Raw genomic sequence first — 19,274 nt, forward strand, 5'->3', positions numbered from 1 at the left:
CCAGGAGCTGTGCCAGGCCCGCCATGTCTGTTGACTCATCCAGCTGTAACGCATAGAATTCACTGGCTTGTATGTGAAGCATTAATTGTTTCAAAACATCTCCTGCCATGTCACCGATGCGTCGTGAAACAGTGTTGTTTGATGAAGGCATTGTCTGTCTAGTTTTTTGGGCCTTTTCTCCCAGCATTGTCCTGGCCATATCCGCAGCAACAGGAAGAATTAAGTCCTCCACAATAGTATGGGGCTTGTCTGTCCTAGCCACTCGGTAGCTCACCATATAAGATGCTTCTAGACCCTTCTTATTAATGATATATGTTGCTTTTATACATGTCTGACTACTCGAAAGTCATCTTTATTCTTGCTCAAAAAACTCCCGTGGCTTATTTTTCAAATTGTCATGTTTCATTTCTAAATGTCTGCGTAAGAGTGAAGTTTTCGGTTAATGTGATTGGATGTTAATTATTTGACTAGGCTACCTGTATTTGACATTGTGTTGTTATTTCGCTGAACACTAGATGGTTTAATTTTATTTTTGGCAGTGAAACGAGGCTACTAAGGCGAGAAAAAATCTCACCCAAATGTATAGCCCCGTTGGAAAATATAAAATGTACTAATGATAGTTTCATAACCAGAGAGAGACAGACATCCTAACCACACCATAAAGATAGTTTCATAACCAGAGAGAGACAGACATCCTAACCACACCATAAAGATAGTTTCATAACCAGAGAGAGACAGACATCCTAACCACACCATAAAGATAGTTTCATAACCAGAGAGAGACAGACATCCTAACCACACCATAAATATAGTTTCATAACCAGAGAGACAGACATCCTAACCACACCATAAAGATAGTTCCATAACCAGAGAGAGACAGGCATCCTAACCACACCATAAAGATAGTTTCATAACCAGAGAGAGACAGACATCCTAACCACACCATAAAGATAGTTTCATAACCAGAGAGAGACAGACATCCTAACCACACCATAAAGATAGTTCCATAACCAGAGAGAGACAGACATCCTAACCACACCATAAAGATAGTTTCATAACCAGAGAGAGACAGACATCCTAACCACACCATAAAGATAGTTTCATAACCAGAGAGAGACAGACATCCTAACCACACCATAAATATAGTTCCATAACCAGAGAGACAGACATCCTAACCACACCATAAAGATAGTTCCATAACCAGAGAGAGACAGACATCCTAACCACACCATAAAGATAGTTTCATAACCAGAGAGAGACAGACATCCTAACCACATCATAAAGATAGTTCCATAACCAGAGAGAGACAGACATCCTAACCACACCATAAATATAGTTTCATAACCAGAGAGAGACAGACATCCTAACCACACCATAAAGATAGTTTCATAACCAGAGAGACAGACATCCTAACCACACCATAAAGATAGTTTCATAACCAGAGAGAGACAGACATCCTAACCACACCATAAAGATAGTTTCATAACCAGAGAGACAGACATCCTAACCACACCATAAAGATAGTTCCATAACCAGAGAGAGACAGACATCCTAACCACACCATAAATATAGTTTCATAACCAGAGAGAGACAGACATCCTAACCACACCATAAAGATAGTTTCATAACCAGAGAGACAGACATCCTAACCACACCATAAAGATAGTTTCATAATCAGAGAGAGACAGACATCCTAACCACACCATAAAGATAGTTTCATAACCAGAGAGACAGACATCCTAACCACACCATAATGATAGTTTCATAACCAGAGAGAGAGCACAGCATGAGGAAAGTGCAACACAAGTGTAGATATGAGTCCAATAAAATGTAATAAAGCTGAATAGAATGAATCTGTATAGTTCCTCTGTGATCAGGAGTTGGTGTTGCTCAGCATGTAGCATATTCTATGTTATCTAAGGGTTTGATGTGGGACAGTCACTAACACACGCGCGCACACACACACACACACACACACACACACACACACACACATCATTTAGCCTCTCAATATGCACATTTCTGCTTTCTGTGGGACGATCTTCAGGAGAACACCATTCTCTGGCAGATGAACGCAGGGTATTTTTCTCTTTTTTTATTTGTCTGTTTGTTTTTGTTTCGTTTTTTAAATCCTAACTCGACCGGTGCACAGCTGTTCCTGTGGGATGGACGGCAGATTGCACTTAATTGGTCTCTCTTTTTATCTTTTACGCTCCTCTCCTCTTTTGTTCTTTCGTTTAATTTAATGATTTATTTTCCTCAATCATGTTTGTCTTTGATGCCAGCCGTTGGCCGTGATATCCTGCTGAGGCTAACACTGGCACCTCTGGGAAATCACATGTACAGTACAAGACACACTTACTCATTCAAGGGTTTTTCTTTATTTTTACTATTTAGTACATCGTAGAATAATAGTGAAGACATCAAAACTATGAAATAACACACATGAAATCATGTAGTAACCAAGAAAGTGTTAAACAAATCAAATTATATTTTATATTTGAGATTCTTCAAAGTAGCCACCCTTTGCCATGATGACAGCTTTGCACACTCTTGGCATTCTCTCAACCAGCTTCACCTGGAATGTTTTTCCAACAGTCTTGAAGGAGTTCCCACATATGTTGATCACTTGTTGGCTGCTTTTCCTTCACTCTGTGGTCCAACTCATGCCAAACCATCTCAATTGGGTTGAGGTCGGGTTATTGTGGAGGCCAGGTCATCTAATGCAGCACTCTCCTTCTTGGTTAAATAGCCCTTACACAGCCTGGAGATGTGTTGGGTCATTGTCCTGTTGAAAAACAAATGATAGTCCCACTAAGCGCAAACCAGATGGGATGGCGTATCGCTGCAGAATGCTGTGGTAGCCATGCTGCTTAAATATGCCTTGAACTCTGAATAAATCACAGACAGTGTCACCAGAAAATCACCCCCACACCATCACACCTCTTCCCCCATGCTTCACGGTGGAAACCACACATGCGGAGCTCACATAGAACCAGAAATTGGAACCAGAAATCTCAAATGTGGACTCATCAAAGCAAAGGACCGATTTCCACCAGTCTAATGTTCATTGCTCGTGTTTCTTGGCCCAAGCAAGTCTCTTCTTCTTATTGGTGTCCTTTAGTAGTGGTTTCTTTGCAGAAATTCAACCATGAAGGTCTGATTCACGCAGTCTCCTCTGAACAGTTGATGTTGAGATGTGTCTGTTACTTGAACTCTGTGAATCATTTATTTGGGCTGAGATTTCTGAGGCTGGTAACTCTAATGAACTCTGGGTCTTTCTTTCCTGTGTTGGTCCTCATGAGAGCCAGTTCCACCATAGCGCTTGATGGCTTTTGCAACTGCACTTGAAGAAACTTTCAAAGCTCTTGAAATTTTCTGGATATACTGACCTTCTTGTCTTAAAGTAATGTTGACTGTCATTTTTCTTTGCTTATTTGGGCTGTTCTTGCCATAACATGGACTTGGTATTTTACCAAATAGAGCTATCTTCTGAAAACCAACCTTACCTTGTCACAACACAACTGATTGGCTCAAAGCATTAAGAAGAAAATAAATTCGACAAATTAACTTTTAACAAGGCACACCTGTTAATTGAAATGCATTCCAGGTGACTACCTCATGAAGTTGGTTTAGAGAATGCCAAGAGTATGCGAAGCTGTCATCAAGGCAAAGGGTGGCTACTTTGAAGAATCTAAAATCTAAAATATATTTGGATTTGTTTCACACTTGTTTGGTTGCTACATGATTCCATATGTGTTATTTCATAGTTTTGATACCTTCACTATTATTCTTCAATGTAGAAAATAGTAAAACATTAAGAAAAACCCTTGAATGAGTAGGTGTGTCCAAACTTTTGACTGGTACCGCATGTTCCCTGCCCAAACAGTCCCCCTAGCACCCCTATTTCACCCCCCATTACCCATACACACACATGCAAGCACGAACACACACACACGCGCACACTGGAACATGTTGGAGAACCACAGGGAGTGGGAAAGAGAAGAGGTGGGGGAGTGAGGGAACAAGAAGATCCATGGTGAGAAGAAAGAGGTAGAGGAAGAGGGAGCGACTGTGGAAGAGGACAGAGAGAGAAGGATGATGCTGGAGGAGAGAGAGGAGAAGGAAATGAGAGAGAGAGGAGCATCCATTTTGGAAACCCCACCAAACACACACACACACACACACACACACACACACACACACACACACACCACACACACCACACACACACACAGGAAAGACAGCCACCATTGAACTACCAAAACTTCACAAGACAGCAGCAGTTCAAGACCAGCGCCTGTAGGGTCCCAATGAGAGGAGAGAGGGGAGTGGTGAGATTAAAGGAAGAGGAAACGGATCAAGAAATGTGAAAGGGAAAGAGAAGAGAGTGGGGTGAGTTAGTTGAAAGAAAGAGAAAGAGGAGGAGAATGGATTAGGGCTTTTAAGAGAGAGAGATTGAGAGAAACAGAGATTGAGAGAGATAGGGAGAGAAAGAGAGATATAAAGAGAGAGATTGAGAGGGAGAGAAAGAGAAACGGATATTGAGAGAGAGAGAGAGAGAGAGAGAGAGAGAGAAATGGAAATAGGGAAAGAAAAGAGAGGTGGGAGCCTGCTTTTGGCTTCCACCATGGTTCCCCTCTGTTTGTCTGTTTGTTCAAATCTCAACTGTTGTTTTTCAGGGGAGTAGACTGCTGCTATTTTGGGTTGAGAGAAGGGGGATCATCAACACACACACACACACACACACACCGTGCTGAGGGCCACTGAAACACAAAATCTGAATAATTTAGAACCTCACACGGCGCCCCGGAATAATTACAATGAGACAGCCAAGAAATACTAACAACAAATGTAACTTGTTGTCAAAGACCCTTACGGTCTGGTGCTCTTACTATAAGTGCTATTTAAAAAAAATAGATTGTGGTATGTCTTCTTCCCTCCTCCGCCTCCTCTTCTTCCCCCTCCCCCTCATCCTTTTTCCTCCTCCTTTTTCCTCCCCCTTTTTCTCCTCCTCCTCCCCCTCTTCCTTTTTCCTCCTCCTCCTCCTGCTTTGTCCTCCTCCACCGCTTCCTTTTTCCCCCTCCTCCTTTTTCCTCCTCCTCCTCATCCTCTTCCACCACCTCCATCTCTTTCCTGTGCTATGTGTAGTTCAGCCTGTTAAATGCCTTGCCATTCACAGCTGCTGTAAGAAGAAGTGGCAGGAAAGACAGAATGAAACAGAATGATAGGTTAGGTCTTGGTGTGACAGCGTTGTAAGCAGGAGGGTATTGTAATGACATATTTAGGCTGTGGTGGGGTTGGTTGGGCTAGATGAGTAGCAGCCTGACAGTTGGGCCTGCCTGCCTTCCTTTCTAGTAGGTGTCTGAATGAAAGGAGAGACAGCTGGCTTTGACACCTTACTGCAAATGGAAGGAAAAGAGAGGTCTGTGTAATGTGCTTGTATGTAGTTCAGAGAGAGAGGGAGAGTGTTAGGGTGACCACAGTTAAAATACCCAAATGAGAGACAAGAGGATGACACACAGAAATCCCCCTCCCGGTACACTGAAGGACCTCATTGAAGCGCCCCTACTGTTGCTACTCATTTGCCTTAGGCAAAATTTGGTGATGTAGAAACGAGAGACCACATTTGTGGCTGTTTTATGGAAATCTGGGAATGTTTGGCGAAGGAAACATTTCTGGTTAGTCTCAGGGAGACACTTTTAAAAAGGGATTGAGTGAAGTAGCAGAAAATATGTTGAATGAGAAACGAATAATTACTTTTATAGCTGTTCGTCAGAAGCATGCTTTTTGTAAGTAGTTAGTCCTAACTGTCCTCTCCAAGTTTAGCTGGAATTTACATATAGACCTCAATGATTTGACGAATGTGATTGTGTGATGATATGACATTGGCCTACGTCTCATCTTGCTCATCTTGTAAACTTTAAATCGTAGCCTCGGTCGTAGCAACCTCATGATGGGTATAGGGAATATTCAAGTATCACGTAGTAGCCTAAACCTATCAATGTTACATTGAAATGGGTGAATGGAATATTAATGACAGTCATCCAATATGCTGTAATAGAAATAAGGCTATGCTCATTAAAAAAATGGGTCCTCCCTAATCTTAAACTGCACCGACCGCCACTGGCATATTTAGTGAATGTGAATGTGTGGGTTTTGTGTGAAAGTGTCAGTGTAGTACGTGTGAGTGTGTATATACACTGAGTGTACAAAACATTAGGAACACCTGCTCTTTCCATGACAGACTGACCAGGGGAATCCAGGTGAAAGCTATGATCCCTTATTGATGTCAATTGTTAAATCCACTTCAATCCATGTAGAGGACGAGGGGAGGAGACAGGCTAGGGTCCTTTTTTTTCAATTTCTGCCTGAATGACGTGCCCAAAATAAACTGTCTGCTGCTCAGGCCCTGAAGCCAGGATATGCATATAATTTGTACCATTGGAAAGAAAACACTCTGAAGTTTGTAGAAATGTTAAAATAATGAAGGAGACTATAACACAATAGATATGGTTGGAGAAAATCCAAAGAAAAACCAACCAGATTTTTTTATTTTGAGAGAGCCCATGCTTTTCCAATGGAAAGTATTGGGAAATAATGAAATCTAGCTCCCAGTATGCAATTCCTATGGCTTCCACTGGGTGTCAGTAGTCTTTGTTCAATGTTTCAGGCTTGTTTCTTCCAAAACGAGTAAGAATAATGAGTTTTAGTACAAGGGCATCTGCTTGGAAATTCGTGTGTGTGCGCCATGAAGACAACGCGTACCTGCTAATATCGCTTTCCTATTGAACATACTCCTTTCCGTATGAAATATTATAGTTTGATTACATTTTAGGGTATCTGAGGATTAAATAGAAACTTATTTTGACTTGTTGAAACAAAGTTTAGAGGTAGATTTTTGGATTCCTATCTTGGCATGTTGAACGAGTGGATTACTGAAATCGATGGCGCCAACTAAATTGGCTTTTTGGGATATAAAGAAGGATTTTATCTAACAAAACGACACTACATGTTATAGCTGGGACCTTTTGGATGCCAAATCAGAGGAAGATTTTCAAAAAGTAAGTGAATATTTTATCGCTATTTGTGAATTTATGAAAACTGTGCCGGTGGAAAGAATATTTTGATGTGGGGTGCCGTCCTCAAACAATCGCATGGCATGCTTTCGCTGTAAGCCTACTGTAAATCGGACACTGCAGTTAGATTAACAAGAATTTAAGCTTTCAACCAAAATAAGACACTTGTATGTACCTAAATGTTTAATATCCATAATTCTTCAGATTATTTATGTGAATTGCGCGCCCTCCAGTTTCACCGGAAGTTTAAAGAAGTTTTAAAGAAGGATTATTAAGCCTTGAGATAATTGAGATAAGGATTGTGTGATTCAGAGGGTGAATGGGAAAAACAAAAGATTTAAGTGCTTTTGAACGAGGTATGGTGGTAGGTGTCAGGTGCACCTGCTACCATACTGCAACACTGCTGGGTTTTTCACGCTCAACAGTTTCCCCTGTGTATCAGGAATTGTCCACCACCCAAAGGACATCCAGCCAACTTGACACAACTGTGGGAAGCATTGGAGTCAACATGGGCCAGCATCCTGATGTCCCGACAAATTTAGGCTGAGGGCAAAAAGGGTGCGCAACTCAATACTAGGACGGTGTTGTTAATGTGTTGCACACTCAGTGTATAGTCTTGTGAGTGTGCATCGAGACAGTGCCGATAGTCCAGATATATAGGCGTATCTTGTCATAAGCTCAACATGACCGCAAAAGAGATAGCTTGGAATGTCTGACTGAAATACGGGACAAATTTGTTGGTAAAATGCAGGATGTGCTTGTTTAGTTGTGGGACAAAGGGCCAAAATGCGGGACTGTCCCGCACAATCCGGGACATGTGGTCACCCTAGTGTGTGCGTGTGTACTGTAGGTGTGTGTGTAGTATTGTAAGCAGTATCCAGTTTGATTATTCAGGGCCAGACAAACACAGCTGTTCCTTTCACACACTCGGATACGACAGAGCTGGAAACACACACACACACACACACACACACACACACACACCACCCTATCCCAAACCTTAACCCTTAACTTAAATAACTTAGGATTTTGGCAATGAAGCTCATCTGCTTCCCTAGAGTCAGAAGAACTTGTGCAGTCTATGTAACTTGACGGTATAGCCCGATTGAAATTCAATGTCCCCACGTTTGCTGAGACTGCATTCACGGTACACGCTCCATATGTTGGCTCAATCGGAAATGACCTTTACATTTCAATAGCTCTTTACCGCTGATCTTCCGCGATACAGAATCAATGGAGCCCTAAGGAGGCGAGGGATGCATAGCAGCATGTGAGCACGCGCAGGCACGCACCCATCACTCTCCCACACACAGTACGTACACAAACACGTAGCAAATGTGTGCATGTTTTATCCTTGCAGTGTGGGTACTAAGACAAGTGGCATTCTGTGTCGGCACACAGAGGAGTGTATAGTTCTGTCTTATTGTGTGTGTTAGAGAGAGGGCGACAACCCCAGCATATGTGTCTTTGTATGTGTGCGCTTGTGTGCGCTTGTGTGCGTACATGTGTGTGTGTGAGAGAGAGAGTCTTCTCTGTAGTGTCAGTTCTTTGATCAGACTCCCCCTGCTCGGGAGCCAACCCCTGGTGTCTTGGAGGCAGATGAAACACTGTGCTTCTATCCTCCCTCTCTCTCTCTCTCTCTCTCTCTCTCTCTCTCTCTCTCTCTCTCTCTCTCTCTCTCTCTCTCTCTCTCTCTCTCTATCCGGGGCAACCTCCCAGTCATAGAACACCTACTATCTATCTATCTTCTCTTCCCCCCTTCCCTCTCTCCTCTCTCCTCTCTTCTCCCTTAACAAGTGCTCCTTACTCAGCCTTTCATCTCTTGTTGAACCAGTTTATTTATTAACAGGCCTTGATGTTTTATTATATATCGCCTTTATCAAAATATGGGAGAGGATAGGCAACTGTAGAATGTGTGAGAGGATAGGCAACTGTAGAATATGGGAGAGGATAGGCGACTGTAGAATGTGGGAGAGGACGGGCGACTGTAGAATGTGGGAGAGAATAGGCGACTGTAGAATGTGGGAGAGGACGGGCGACTGTAGAATGTGGGAGAGGACGGGCGACTGTAGAATGTGGGAGAGGACGGGCGACTGTAGAATGTGGGAGAGGATAGGCAACTGTAGAATATGGGAGAGGATAGGCGACTGTAGAATGTGGGCGAGGACGGGCGACTGTAGAATGTGGGAGAGGACAGGCGACTGTAGAATGTGGGAGAGGACGGGCGACTGTAGAATATGGGAGAGGATAGGCGACTGTAGAATGGGGTAGAGGACAGGCGACTGTAGAATGTGGGCGAGGACGGGCGACTGTAGAATGTGGGAACTCTGAAGGGTGCTTGACAATGAACGGCAGAACATTTGCCAAAGGAGCTGACACATTGTCAAAATAAACTCTCCATTAACGATGCATCTCACTCTCTTTCTTTCTCTCCCTCTTCCTCCCCCCTCTGTCCCCCTCTCCTCACATTTCTAAAGGTTTCCTGAGTACAGGGGACCAGTCAGCCAAGGGGAACTATGGTCTGTTGGACCAGATCCAGGCCCTGCGTTGGCTCAATGAGAACATCGGCCATTTTGGGGGCGACCCCGAGCGCATCACCATCTTCGGCTCCGGCGCCGGGGCTTCCTGCGTCAACCTCCTCATCCTCTCGCACCACTCCGAGGGTAAGGGGCACACTGGTGGGTTACATTCATATTTTATTTGATTTACTTCTCAGTTCTTAGGTGACTTACTCTTACCCGGTAGAACAAGTGTACATGGATACACTATCTGGTTACTCCCAAGGATGGATTGGTTCAAAGTGACTTCAGAGTGACATCATCTTATTCCCCATAGAATACCAGAGCCAAAAGTAGTGCACTGCGTAGGGATTAGGGTGTCATTTGAGGATAGACATTTATATTGGGAGCAATGTGGTCCAATGACCTGCAAAGAAACCTTGACACACACACACACTCCTCTGCTTTGAGCATATTATACTGCCAGGTATACTCTGACCCCTCAGAGAGAGAGAGAGAGAGAGAGAAAGAGAGAGACTGTGTCGAGAGAGAGACTGTGTCGAGAGAGAGACTGTGTCGAGAGAGAGAGACTGTGTCGAGAGACTGTGTCGAGAGAGAGAGAGAGACTGTGTCGAGAGAGAGAGAGGGACTGTAGAGAGAGAGAGACTGTGTCGAGAGAGAGCGAGAGGGACTGTAGAGAGAGAGACTGTGTCAAGAGAGAGCGAGAGGGACTGTAGAGAGAGAGAGACTGTAGAGAGAGAGAGAGAGAGGGACTGTAGAGAAAGTAAGTATTTTTCTGTGTGTGTGTGTGTGTGTGTGTGTGTCTATACATGAGACTGTGAGTAAACAACCAGTATAGTATGTGCATGTCTTCCTCTCCTACCCTAACATACATGTCCTCTCCTCCCCTCCTAACCTAACCTACGTGTCCTGTCCTTTCCTACCCAAACCTACATGTCCGCTCCTTTCCTACCCTAATCTACATGTCCGCTCATTCCTACCCTAACCTACATCTCCTCTCCTACCCTAATCTATATGTCTTCTCATCCTCTCCTACCCTAACCTACATGTCCTCTCCTCCTCTACTACCCTAACCTACATGTCCTCTCCTCCACTCCTACCCTAACCTACGTGTCCTCTTCTCCTTTCCTACCCTAACCAACATGTCTTCTCCTCCTCTCCTACCCTAACCTACATGTCCTCTCCTCCTCTCCTACCCTACCCTACATGTCCTCTCCTCCACTACTACCCTAACCTACGTGTCCTCTTCTCCTTTCCTACCCTAACCAACATGTCCTCTCCCCCTCTCCTACCCTAACCTACATGTCCTCTCCCCCTCTACTACCCTAACTTCCATGTCCTCTCCCCCTCTCCTACCCTAACACATGACCTCTCCCCCTCTCCTACCCTAACTTACATGTCCTCTCCCCCTCTCCTACCCTAACATACATGTCCTGTCCCCCTCTCCTACCCTAACATACATGTCTTCTCCTCCTCTCCTACCCTAACATACATGTCTTCTCCTCCCCTCCTACCCTAACATACATGTCCTCTCCCCCTCTCCTACCCTAACATACATGTCTTCTCCTCTTCTCCTACCCTAACATACATGTCCTCTCCTACCCTACCTGTTACGTTTCTGAGCAAGAAAACCAAAAATTGTTGCTCAAACAGAAAGGGGGACTAACAAAGCGTCACTGACAACACCAAAACGAAACAGGTGGGTTAAGGAGGGGTACTGAAATACATTCATGGGAGTGTCCATTGAAAGTTGACTAGTAACAACAACTGGGACCTAAAAGACACCCACCATGAGATCCACTATATTTGACCCAGAACATGCAAACTCAATTAAAACCCACACCAAACTTAAAGATAGGAAGCAAATCAAAAAGTGTAGCAAAATGAAAAGAGGGAAAATGTATGTTTTTCTAGAATAGGAAAATAGGAAGAGCCAACTAAAGGTGTTAACCCTCCACATCTCTCAAGACAACTGGAGCACTTGGCCAGCCACTCTTAAATAGCACCTGGGCAGCATAGGTGAAACACCTTCCCACTAACAAGATGACAAACCAGCACAGGTATAACTGACTAACGAGGTGACACCAATCGGTGCGCCCTACGTGCTAATGTTCTTTAAGTCCAAACTCAAAACATAAATGGAAAAACCAAAACCTGTGACATACCCTAACCGACATGTCCTCTCCTCTGCTACCCTAATCTACATGTCCTTTCCTCTCCTACCCTAACATACATGTCCTCTCCTCCTGTCCTCTCCTACCCTAACCTACATGTCCTCTCCTACCCTAATATACATGTCCTCTATCCTCTCCTACCCTAACCTACATGTCCTCTCCTCCTGTCGTCTCCTACCCTAACTTACATGTCCTCTCCTCTCCACTCCTACCCTAACCTACATGTCTTCTCCTCCTCTCCCCTCCTACCCTAACCTACATGTCCTCTCCTCCTCTCCTACCCTAACCTACATGTCTTCTCCTCCTCTCCTACCTTAACCTACATGTCCTCTCTACTCCTACCCTAACCTACTTGTCCTCTCCTCTCCTACCCTAACCTACCTGACCTCTCCTCTCCTCCTCTCCTCTCCTCTCCTACCCTAACTTACATGTCCTTTCCTACCCTAACCTACATGTCCTCTCCTCTCCTACCCTAACATACATGCCCTCTCCTCCTCTCCTCTCCTAGCCTACATGTCCTCTCTTCTCCTAACCTACATGTCCTCTCCTCTCCTAACCTACATGTCCTCTCCTCTCCTAACCTAACCTACATGTCCTCTCCTCTCCTACCCTAACAAACATGCCCTCTCCTCCTCTCCTCTCCTCTCCTAACCTACATGTCCTCTCCTCTCCTAACCTAACATACATGTCCTCTCCTCCTCTCCTCTCCTAACCTACATGTCCTCTCCTCCTCTCCTCTCCTAGCCTACATGTCCTCTCCTACCCTAACCTACATGTCCTCTCCTTCTCTTCTACCCTAACCTACATGTCCTCTGCTACCCTAACCTACATGTCCTCTCCTCCTCTTCTACCCTAACTTACATGTCCTCTCCTCCTCTGCTACCCTAACCTACATGTCCTCTCCTCCTCTCCTACCCTAACCTACATGTCCTCTCCTCCTCTCCTACCCTAACTTACATGTCCTCTCCTCCTCTCTTGTCTCGTCTCATCATTGACTCGTCTCCTCTGCTGCCACTCACCCATACATTAAAACCAGTTCTCTCTGCTGTCAAACCCATCTTCATCTTAATCACCGTCCTCATCGTCATCTAACACCAGCCCTCCAGACTACAACTCCTCCACCTGTCACTCAAAGCTCCCGGGGTGCCAGGTAAGGAACACTCTCGCTCCCCACGGGCAACACCAGTCATGTCATCCCACCACTCAACAAATCAGCTGTGGCGTGATACACGTGTTTATGGAGGAGAGGGAGAGAGGAGGGGGAAGGGGATACAGATCGTAATGACTGGAGTGGGAAAGGGAGGAGAGGGGAGAAGAGGGGGGAGGTAGCGGAAGGGAAGATGCATTGAGAGAGGGAAGGAGGAAAGAGAGAAACTGATTAGGATTTAGGATGAAATATAGATGAGTCACCTCTCTCCCCTTTCTCATACTTTCTCTCACTATCAATTCTCACTTACTTCCTCACACCTCTCTTCAACTCACTCTCCTTCTCTCCTCCCGCCCACCTCTCTCTCTCTCTCTCTCTCTCTCTCTCTCTCTCTCTCTCTCTCTCTCTCTCTCTCTATCTATCTATCTATGAGGAGTAATGCTGAAGTAGCAGGTCAGCTGAGCCACGTGCTCCCTAATAGTCTTCCCTGGGAAAGAGGCTCTGCTCTGCGTCACTGCTTAATTATTCACCAGGAATCTACAGGAGAGGAAAGGAATGTGGAGGAAGAGAGCAATACAAAGGAAGAATAGGGGGAGGAATGAGAGCTCCCCCCCTGTAACGAGGCACCACAGTAGTTCGTTTTCACCGCAGGACAGACAGAGAGAGAAAAAGAGAAATCTGTGGAAAATAGGAAGTAAATGTGTTTCTTTAATAAGAGGCAGACTGTGCAGTCCCCCATCGATTCCCCAGTCTGGGCTGAATCTCATACAGTATCATCTCAACGATGGAGTTTAAAGCGCATTACTTTCTATCTGATTTGTTACAGTGACTAAGATGGAGGGAAAATGGAACAAACGTTCACAACCTAACTAAGTATTCTTTAGAATATTAGCTTATCTTTTCTGGAAGAAAAGTAGACAAGGAGAACAAAGCCACTTTAGACTATAGAGACGCAACCTTGGCTGCCACTGTAATAATCGAACATGTACAGTACACTTTGGGCGTATTCAATTTTCGGACACATAAAAAAGGGAATATCCGCCCACCTTTTTTCTATGTGTAGGATCTTGTTTTGTCCTTCTCCTGATATTACATTGGACTTTCATAAAACCTTCTCCTTTCAGATTCACTTGTCTAACTTCTCCTTCCACTCTCTGTCCTCCAGGGTTGTTCCAGAGGGCCATAGCCCAGAGTGGCTCAGCCATCTCCAGCTGGTCGGTCAACTACCAGCCCCTGAAGTACACCAAGATCCTGGCCCGGAAGGTGGGCTGCAGCCACTCAGAGACGGCAGAATTGGTGGACTGCCTGAGGAAGAAGAACTTCAGGGAGCTGGTGGATCAGGACATCCAGCCGGCACGCTACCACATCGCCTTCGGACCCGTAGTGGACGGAGACGTGGTGCCGGACGACCCTGAGATACTCATGCAGCAGGTGGGATTGCTGGAGCAGGGGGTGGGTGTGTTGTTGGGGGTGGGGATGGGGTGGAGGTTAGTGTGGGTATATTAGTCATGGCTCTCTGACTGCAGAGACAGAGGTTTTCTATTGGTTCTGATGAAATCTCACTGCTAGAGTTACCAAGAGTAATGTAAAAAGATAAAGGTTATGATAAGACATTACTATAATGGTTAAGTGTAATTTAAGACAGGTTTATATTTTATGCTTTTTGGTGTTAATAGTGCTTTTCAAGGAGCCTAAAGTGCTTAAAATGTTATGAGGCAGCAAAATCTCATCCTCTTCTAATGTCTATGCACCTAACATGTCCTTCCGTCGTTTTTCCACAAGGGGGAGTTCCTGAACTATGACATCCTGATAGGAGTGAACCAGGGAGAGGGGCTGAAGTTTGTAGATGACAGTGAAGACAATGATGGGATCTCAGCTGCAGCGTTCGACTACACCATCTCTAACTTTGTGGACAATCTCTATGGATATCCTGAGGGTAATGGTCTCTATATCCCTACTAATTGTAAACTGTCATTGTTAAAACATATTGATTCAATGGTTGTAAAGATGGGGAGAGGTCTGTCCGTGATAAAGAGATGCTCTGCTTTTTTGACACCACACTCCACAAAGCAGGTCCTGCAGGCTCTAGTTTTATCTTATCTTGATTATTGTCCAGTCATGTGGTCAAGTTCTGCAAAGAAGGACCTATAAAAAGCACTGACACACACACACGTATCCCACCAGACATGCCACCAGGGGTCTTTTCACACTTCCCAATTCCAGAAAAAATGCAAGAAAACCTACAGTATTATATAGAGCCATGATTTCATGGAACTCCTCAAGTGAACAGCAAACCTGTTTTTTTTTTAAAAAGCAACACCTCGCGGCACAACGCCTCTCCCCTATTTGACATAGATATTTTGTGTGTATGCACTGATATGTAGGCTACGTGTGACATTTTAAATGTATGTAGTTCTATCCTTGAGCTGTTCTTGTCTACACATTTTCTGTATTATGTCATGTTTTGTGTGGACGAGTAACGGCTGCAATCGCAACATCTAATGGGGATCCTAATAAAATACCAATACCAATTCATGTGCAGCTTTTTATAAAGTATTGAGTAAAGTAACAATATAATATATAACCTCTAGAGAGGAATGATGTGTCTCAAAGCCAAGTTCTGTGGTTTACTATTTGGTAAAAACGTCTCTTTAACCTTCAATTCACTATCATGTGCCTTTTTCTCTAACCACACCCTTTCCCTCCCTTTCTCTACTCTCTATCTCTATTTCTCTTTCCCTTTCTCTACTCTCTATCTCTATTTCCCTTTCTCTACTCTCTATCTCTATGTCTCTTTCCCTTTCTCTACTCTCTATCTCTATTTCTCTTTCCCTTTCTCTACTCTCTATCTCTGTCTCTTTCCCTTTCTCTACTCTCTATCTCTATTTCTCTTTCCCTTTCTCTACTCTCTATCTCTATTTCTCTTTCCCTTTCTCTACTCTCTATCTCTATTTCTCTTTCCCTTTCTCTACTCTCTATCTCTATGTCTCTTTCCCTTTCTCTACTCTCTATCTCTATGTCTCTTTCCCTTTCTCTACTCTCTATCTCTATTTCTCTTTCCCTTTCTCTACTCTCTATCTCTATGTCTCTTTCCCTTTCTCTACTCTCTATCTCTATTTCTCTTTCCCTTTCTCTACTCTCTATCTCTATTTCTCTTTCCCTTTCTCTACTCTCTATCTCTATGTCTCTTTCCCTTTCTCTACTCTCTATCTCTATGTCTCTTTCCCTTTCTCTACTCTCTATCTCTATGTCTCTTTCCCTTTCTCTACTCTCTATCTCTATGTCTCTTTCCCTTTCTCTACTCTCTATCTCTATTTCTCTTTCCCTTTCTCTACTCTCTATCTCTATTTCTCTTTCCCTTTCTCTACTCTCTATCTCTATGTCTCTTTCCCTTTCTCTACTCTCTATCTCTATTTCTCTTTCCCTTTCTCTACTCTCTATCTCTATGTCTCTTTCCCTTTCTCTACTCTCTATCTCTATGTCTCTTTCCCTTTCTCTACTCTCTATCTCTATGTCTCTTTCCCTTTCTCTACTCTCTATCTCTATTTCTCTTTCCCTTTCTCTACTCTCTATCTCTATTTCTCTTTCCCTTTCTCTACTCTCTATCTCTATGTCTCTTTCCCTTTCTCTACTCTCTATCTCTATTTCTCTTTCCCTTTCTCTACTCTCTATCTCTATTTCTCTTTCCCTTTCTCTCTCCCTTTCGCTCATCTTCTGGCTCCATCTGTATCTCTCTTTCTCAACTTCCCTCTCTTGAACTTTCACACTCTCTTGTGTCCAACCTCCCTCCCTCCCCTCTCCCCACTCTCCCTCTTCTCCCACCACCCTCCTGCCTCTCCTCCCCTCTAGGTAAGGACATCCTGAGAGAGACCATTAAGTTCATGTACACCGACTGGGCCGACCGTGACAACGGAGACATGAGGAGAAAAACTCTCCTCGCGCTGTTCACGGACCACCAGTGGGTGGCGCCGGCGGTGGCCACGGCCAAACTGCACGCCGAGTTCCAATCTCCCGTTTACTTCTACACCTTCTACCACCACTGCCAGACGGAGACACGGCCAGAGTGGGCGGACGCGGCCCACGGGGATGAGATCCCCTACGTGTTCGGGGTGCCCATGATTGGAGCCACCGACCTGTTCCCCTGCAACTTCTCTAAGAATGATGTCATGCTCAGTGCTGTAGTCATGACGTACTGGACTAACTTTGCTAAGACGGGGTAGGTAGTGAACGGTAGAGGGTAGAAGGTGGAAAGAATGGGGCTTTGTTTGGTTTGCTCTTTCTGCTCTTGAGGACTATTTAATTTAGGGCTCAATTTAAACCATATCACCAAAATTCAGCACTATAACGCGCTTGAAATGTAAAGGTAATTTCCAATTGAGCCAAACTGCAGCTAACCCATAAGAATCTAAGCCCTGTCTAAGCCAAAGGGGGGTTCCACTAAGCTATATGGAATTGTTTTAAGAAGGTCATACCAAGGATTTAGATTTTTGTTTTTGAAGTATCCCAAAAATTTGCTGAAAAATTATTTTGGGCCTTACTGCTATTAGCCCATACAAACACATTGAATAACATATTCACTAAATGGAACAACAGATAGTCCCCAAAACAAAATCTGAAGGAAGTGTGTTCTGAAGTGTCTGTCCTACATCCGAGAGATATAAGAAAGATCAGGAAACATTTATTTGTTTTTACATGTATTTAACACCTTATTTTTGGTACTAAACAGTCTCCACATATACTTTCATTTAAAAAATTCAACTGGTGCTGGGGGACCTTCAGACGAGTCTTGTGAGGTGTGTGGGCGTCCGTGCGAGAGTAAACGCTACACTACAGATGATTTTGTGAGAAGACCGATTTCCGGGATGTCTCATGGTCTGACATACACCGCTCCAGCTCTGTCGCCTTTCACCGCAGATGCGGAAGTGCAACATAGGCGTATGAGGTGGATTGAGACGCATCCAATTTCTGGGGACGTGGACATCAACCTTAAGGGGTGAATGCAGTCTCCGCTAAGGCAGGAATTTTGCAAAGGCAGAGTTGATTGGCCGAGACCGAGACATGCGCGGACAGTGGCTGCATCAATTCAGGTTACAAGTGTAGGCCTAAGGGATGACAATCACTGAATGTCATTCATTAGACTTTTGGGGTTTTGTTACAGATGTTTCTTTCCATTCCTCATATTATGTGCACAGTGCACGGTATGGATGCAGGAATTATTTTAGAGTGAATGAATACGTGTCACAACTGTCGGAAGGATTAGACCAAAGCGCAGCGTGTTGAGTGCTCATCTTCTTTTAATAACGTATAAAGTGAACACTTAAACAAAACGACAATCGACAGTTCCGTAAGGTACACGGACTATACGAAAAACAACCACCCACAAACCCAAAGGAAAAAAACAGGCTGCCTAAGTATGGCTTCCAATCAGAGACAACGAAAGACACCTGACTCTGATTGGAAACCATACTTGGCCACACATAGAAAATGAACATAGAAAATGAAAACTAGAACAAATCCCCATGAAACAAACCAACCCCAAAACACACAAAAACAACACCCCCTGCCACGCCCTGACCATACTACAATGACAAATGACCCCTTTTACTGGTCAGGACGTGACAATACGAGCAGATAGCCAGGCTTACAGGAGCCTTGTGAACTGATCGTTTGACAGATCAGATTAAAACATCATGACTGGTTGTGTTTATGACAAAATAAAAGGTGATACGTTTTAAAACTGAAATGACAAAACTTTAGGACTACGCCCACATAGATCCTACTGAATTAATAGGGATTCTATAGGTAATTCTATGATTAGGCCCATAAACAACAAAATAAATGGTCATGCAATTGTTGTCATGCAAGCATGTGCACACATAGGAGGTGCCACACCCGGAATAAATTAAATCTACTTTCACCCCCGACTATACACTTGAAGTCGGAAGTTTACATACACTTAGGTTGGAGTCATTAAAACTGGTTTTTCAACCACTCCACAAATCTCTTACCAAACTATCGTTTTGGCAAGTCGGTTAGGACATCTACTTTGTGCATGACACAAATAATTTTTCCAACAATTGTTTACTGACAGGTTATTTCACTTATAATTCACTGTATCACAATTGTAGACCTCCACAAGTCTGGTTCATCCTTGGGTGCAAATTCAAAAAGCCTGAAGGTACCACGTTCAGCTGTACAAACAATAGTACGCAGGTATAATCACCATGGGACCACGCAGCCGTCATACCGCTCAGGAAGGAGACGCGTTCTGTCTCCTAGATATGAACGTACTTTGGTGCGAAAAGTGCAAATCAATCCCAGAACAACAGCAAAGGACCTTGTGAAGATGCTGGAG

General features: G+C 44.1%; 1 protein-coding gene across 5 annotated transcripts in view; it reads left to right on the plus strand.

Annotated features, from left to right (window-relative positions):
• nlgn2a (neuroligin 2a) overlaps window positions 1-19,274 on the plus strand; it is a 241,886-nt gene that overhangs the window by 215,355 nt on the left and 7,257 nt on the right. For 3 of the 5 annotated variants that reach the window (XM_029753988.1, XM_029753991.1, XM_029753989.1), the window contains 4 exons: window positions 9,557-9,757; window positions 14,085-14,350; window positions 14,702-14,855; window positions 16,769-17,135. In XM_029753988.1, coding sequence (XP_029609848.1) covers window positions 9,557-9,757; window positions 14,085-14,350; window positions 14,702-14,855; window positions 16,769-17,135 — 988 coding nt within the window. The remainder of the gene's footprint in view (window positions 1-9,556; window positions 9,758-14,084; window positions 14,351-14,701; window positions 14,856-16,768; window positions 17,136-19,274) is intronic. The other 2 variants (XM_029753990.1, XM_029753992.1) reach the window with 1 other exon arrangement.

This window comes from Salmo trutta, chromosome 5 (assembly GCF_901001165.1).
Source record: "Salmo trutta chromosome 5, fSalTru1.1, whole genome shotgun sequence".
Classification (NCBI taxonomy): domain Eukaryota; kingdom Metazoa; phylum Chordata; class Actinopteri; order Salmoniformes; family Salmonidae; genus Salmo; species Salmo trutta.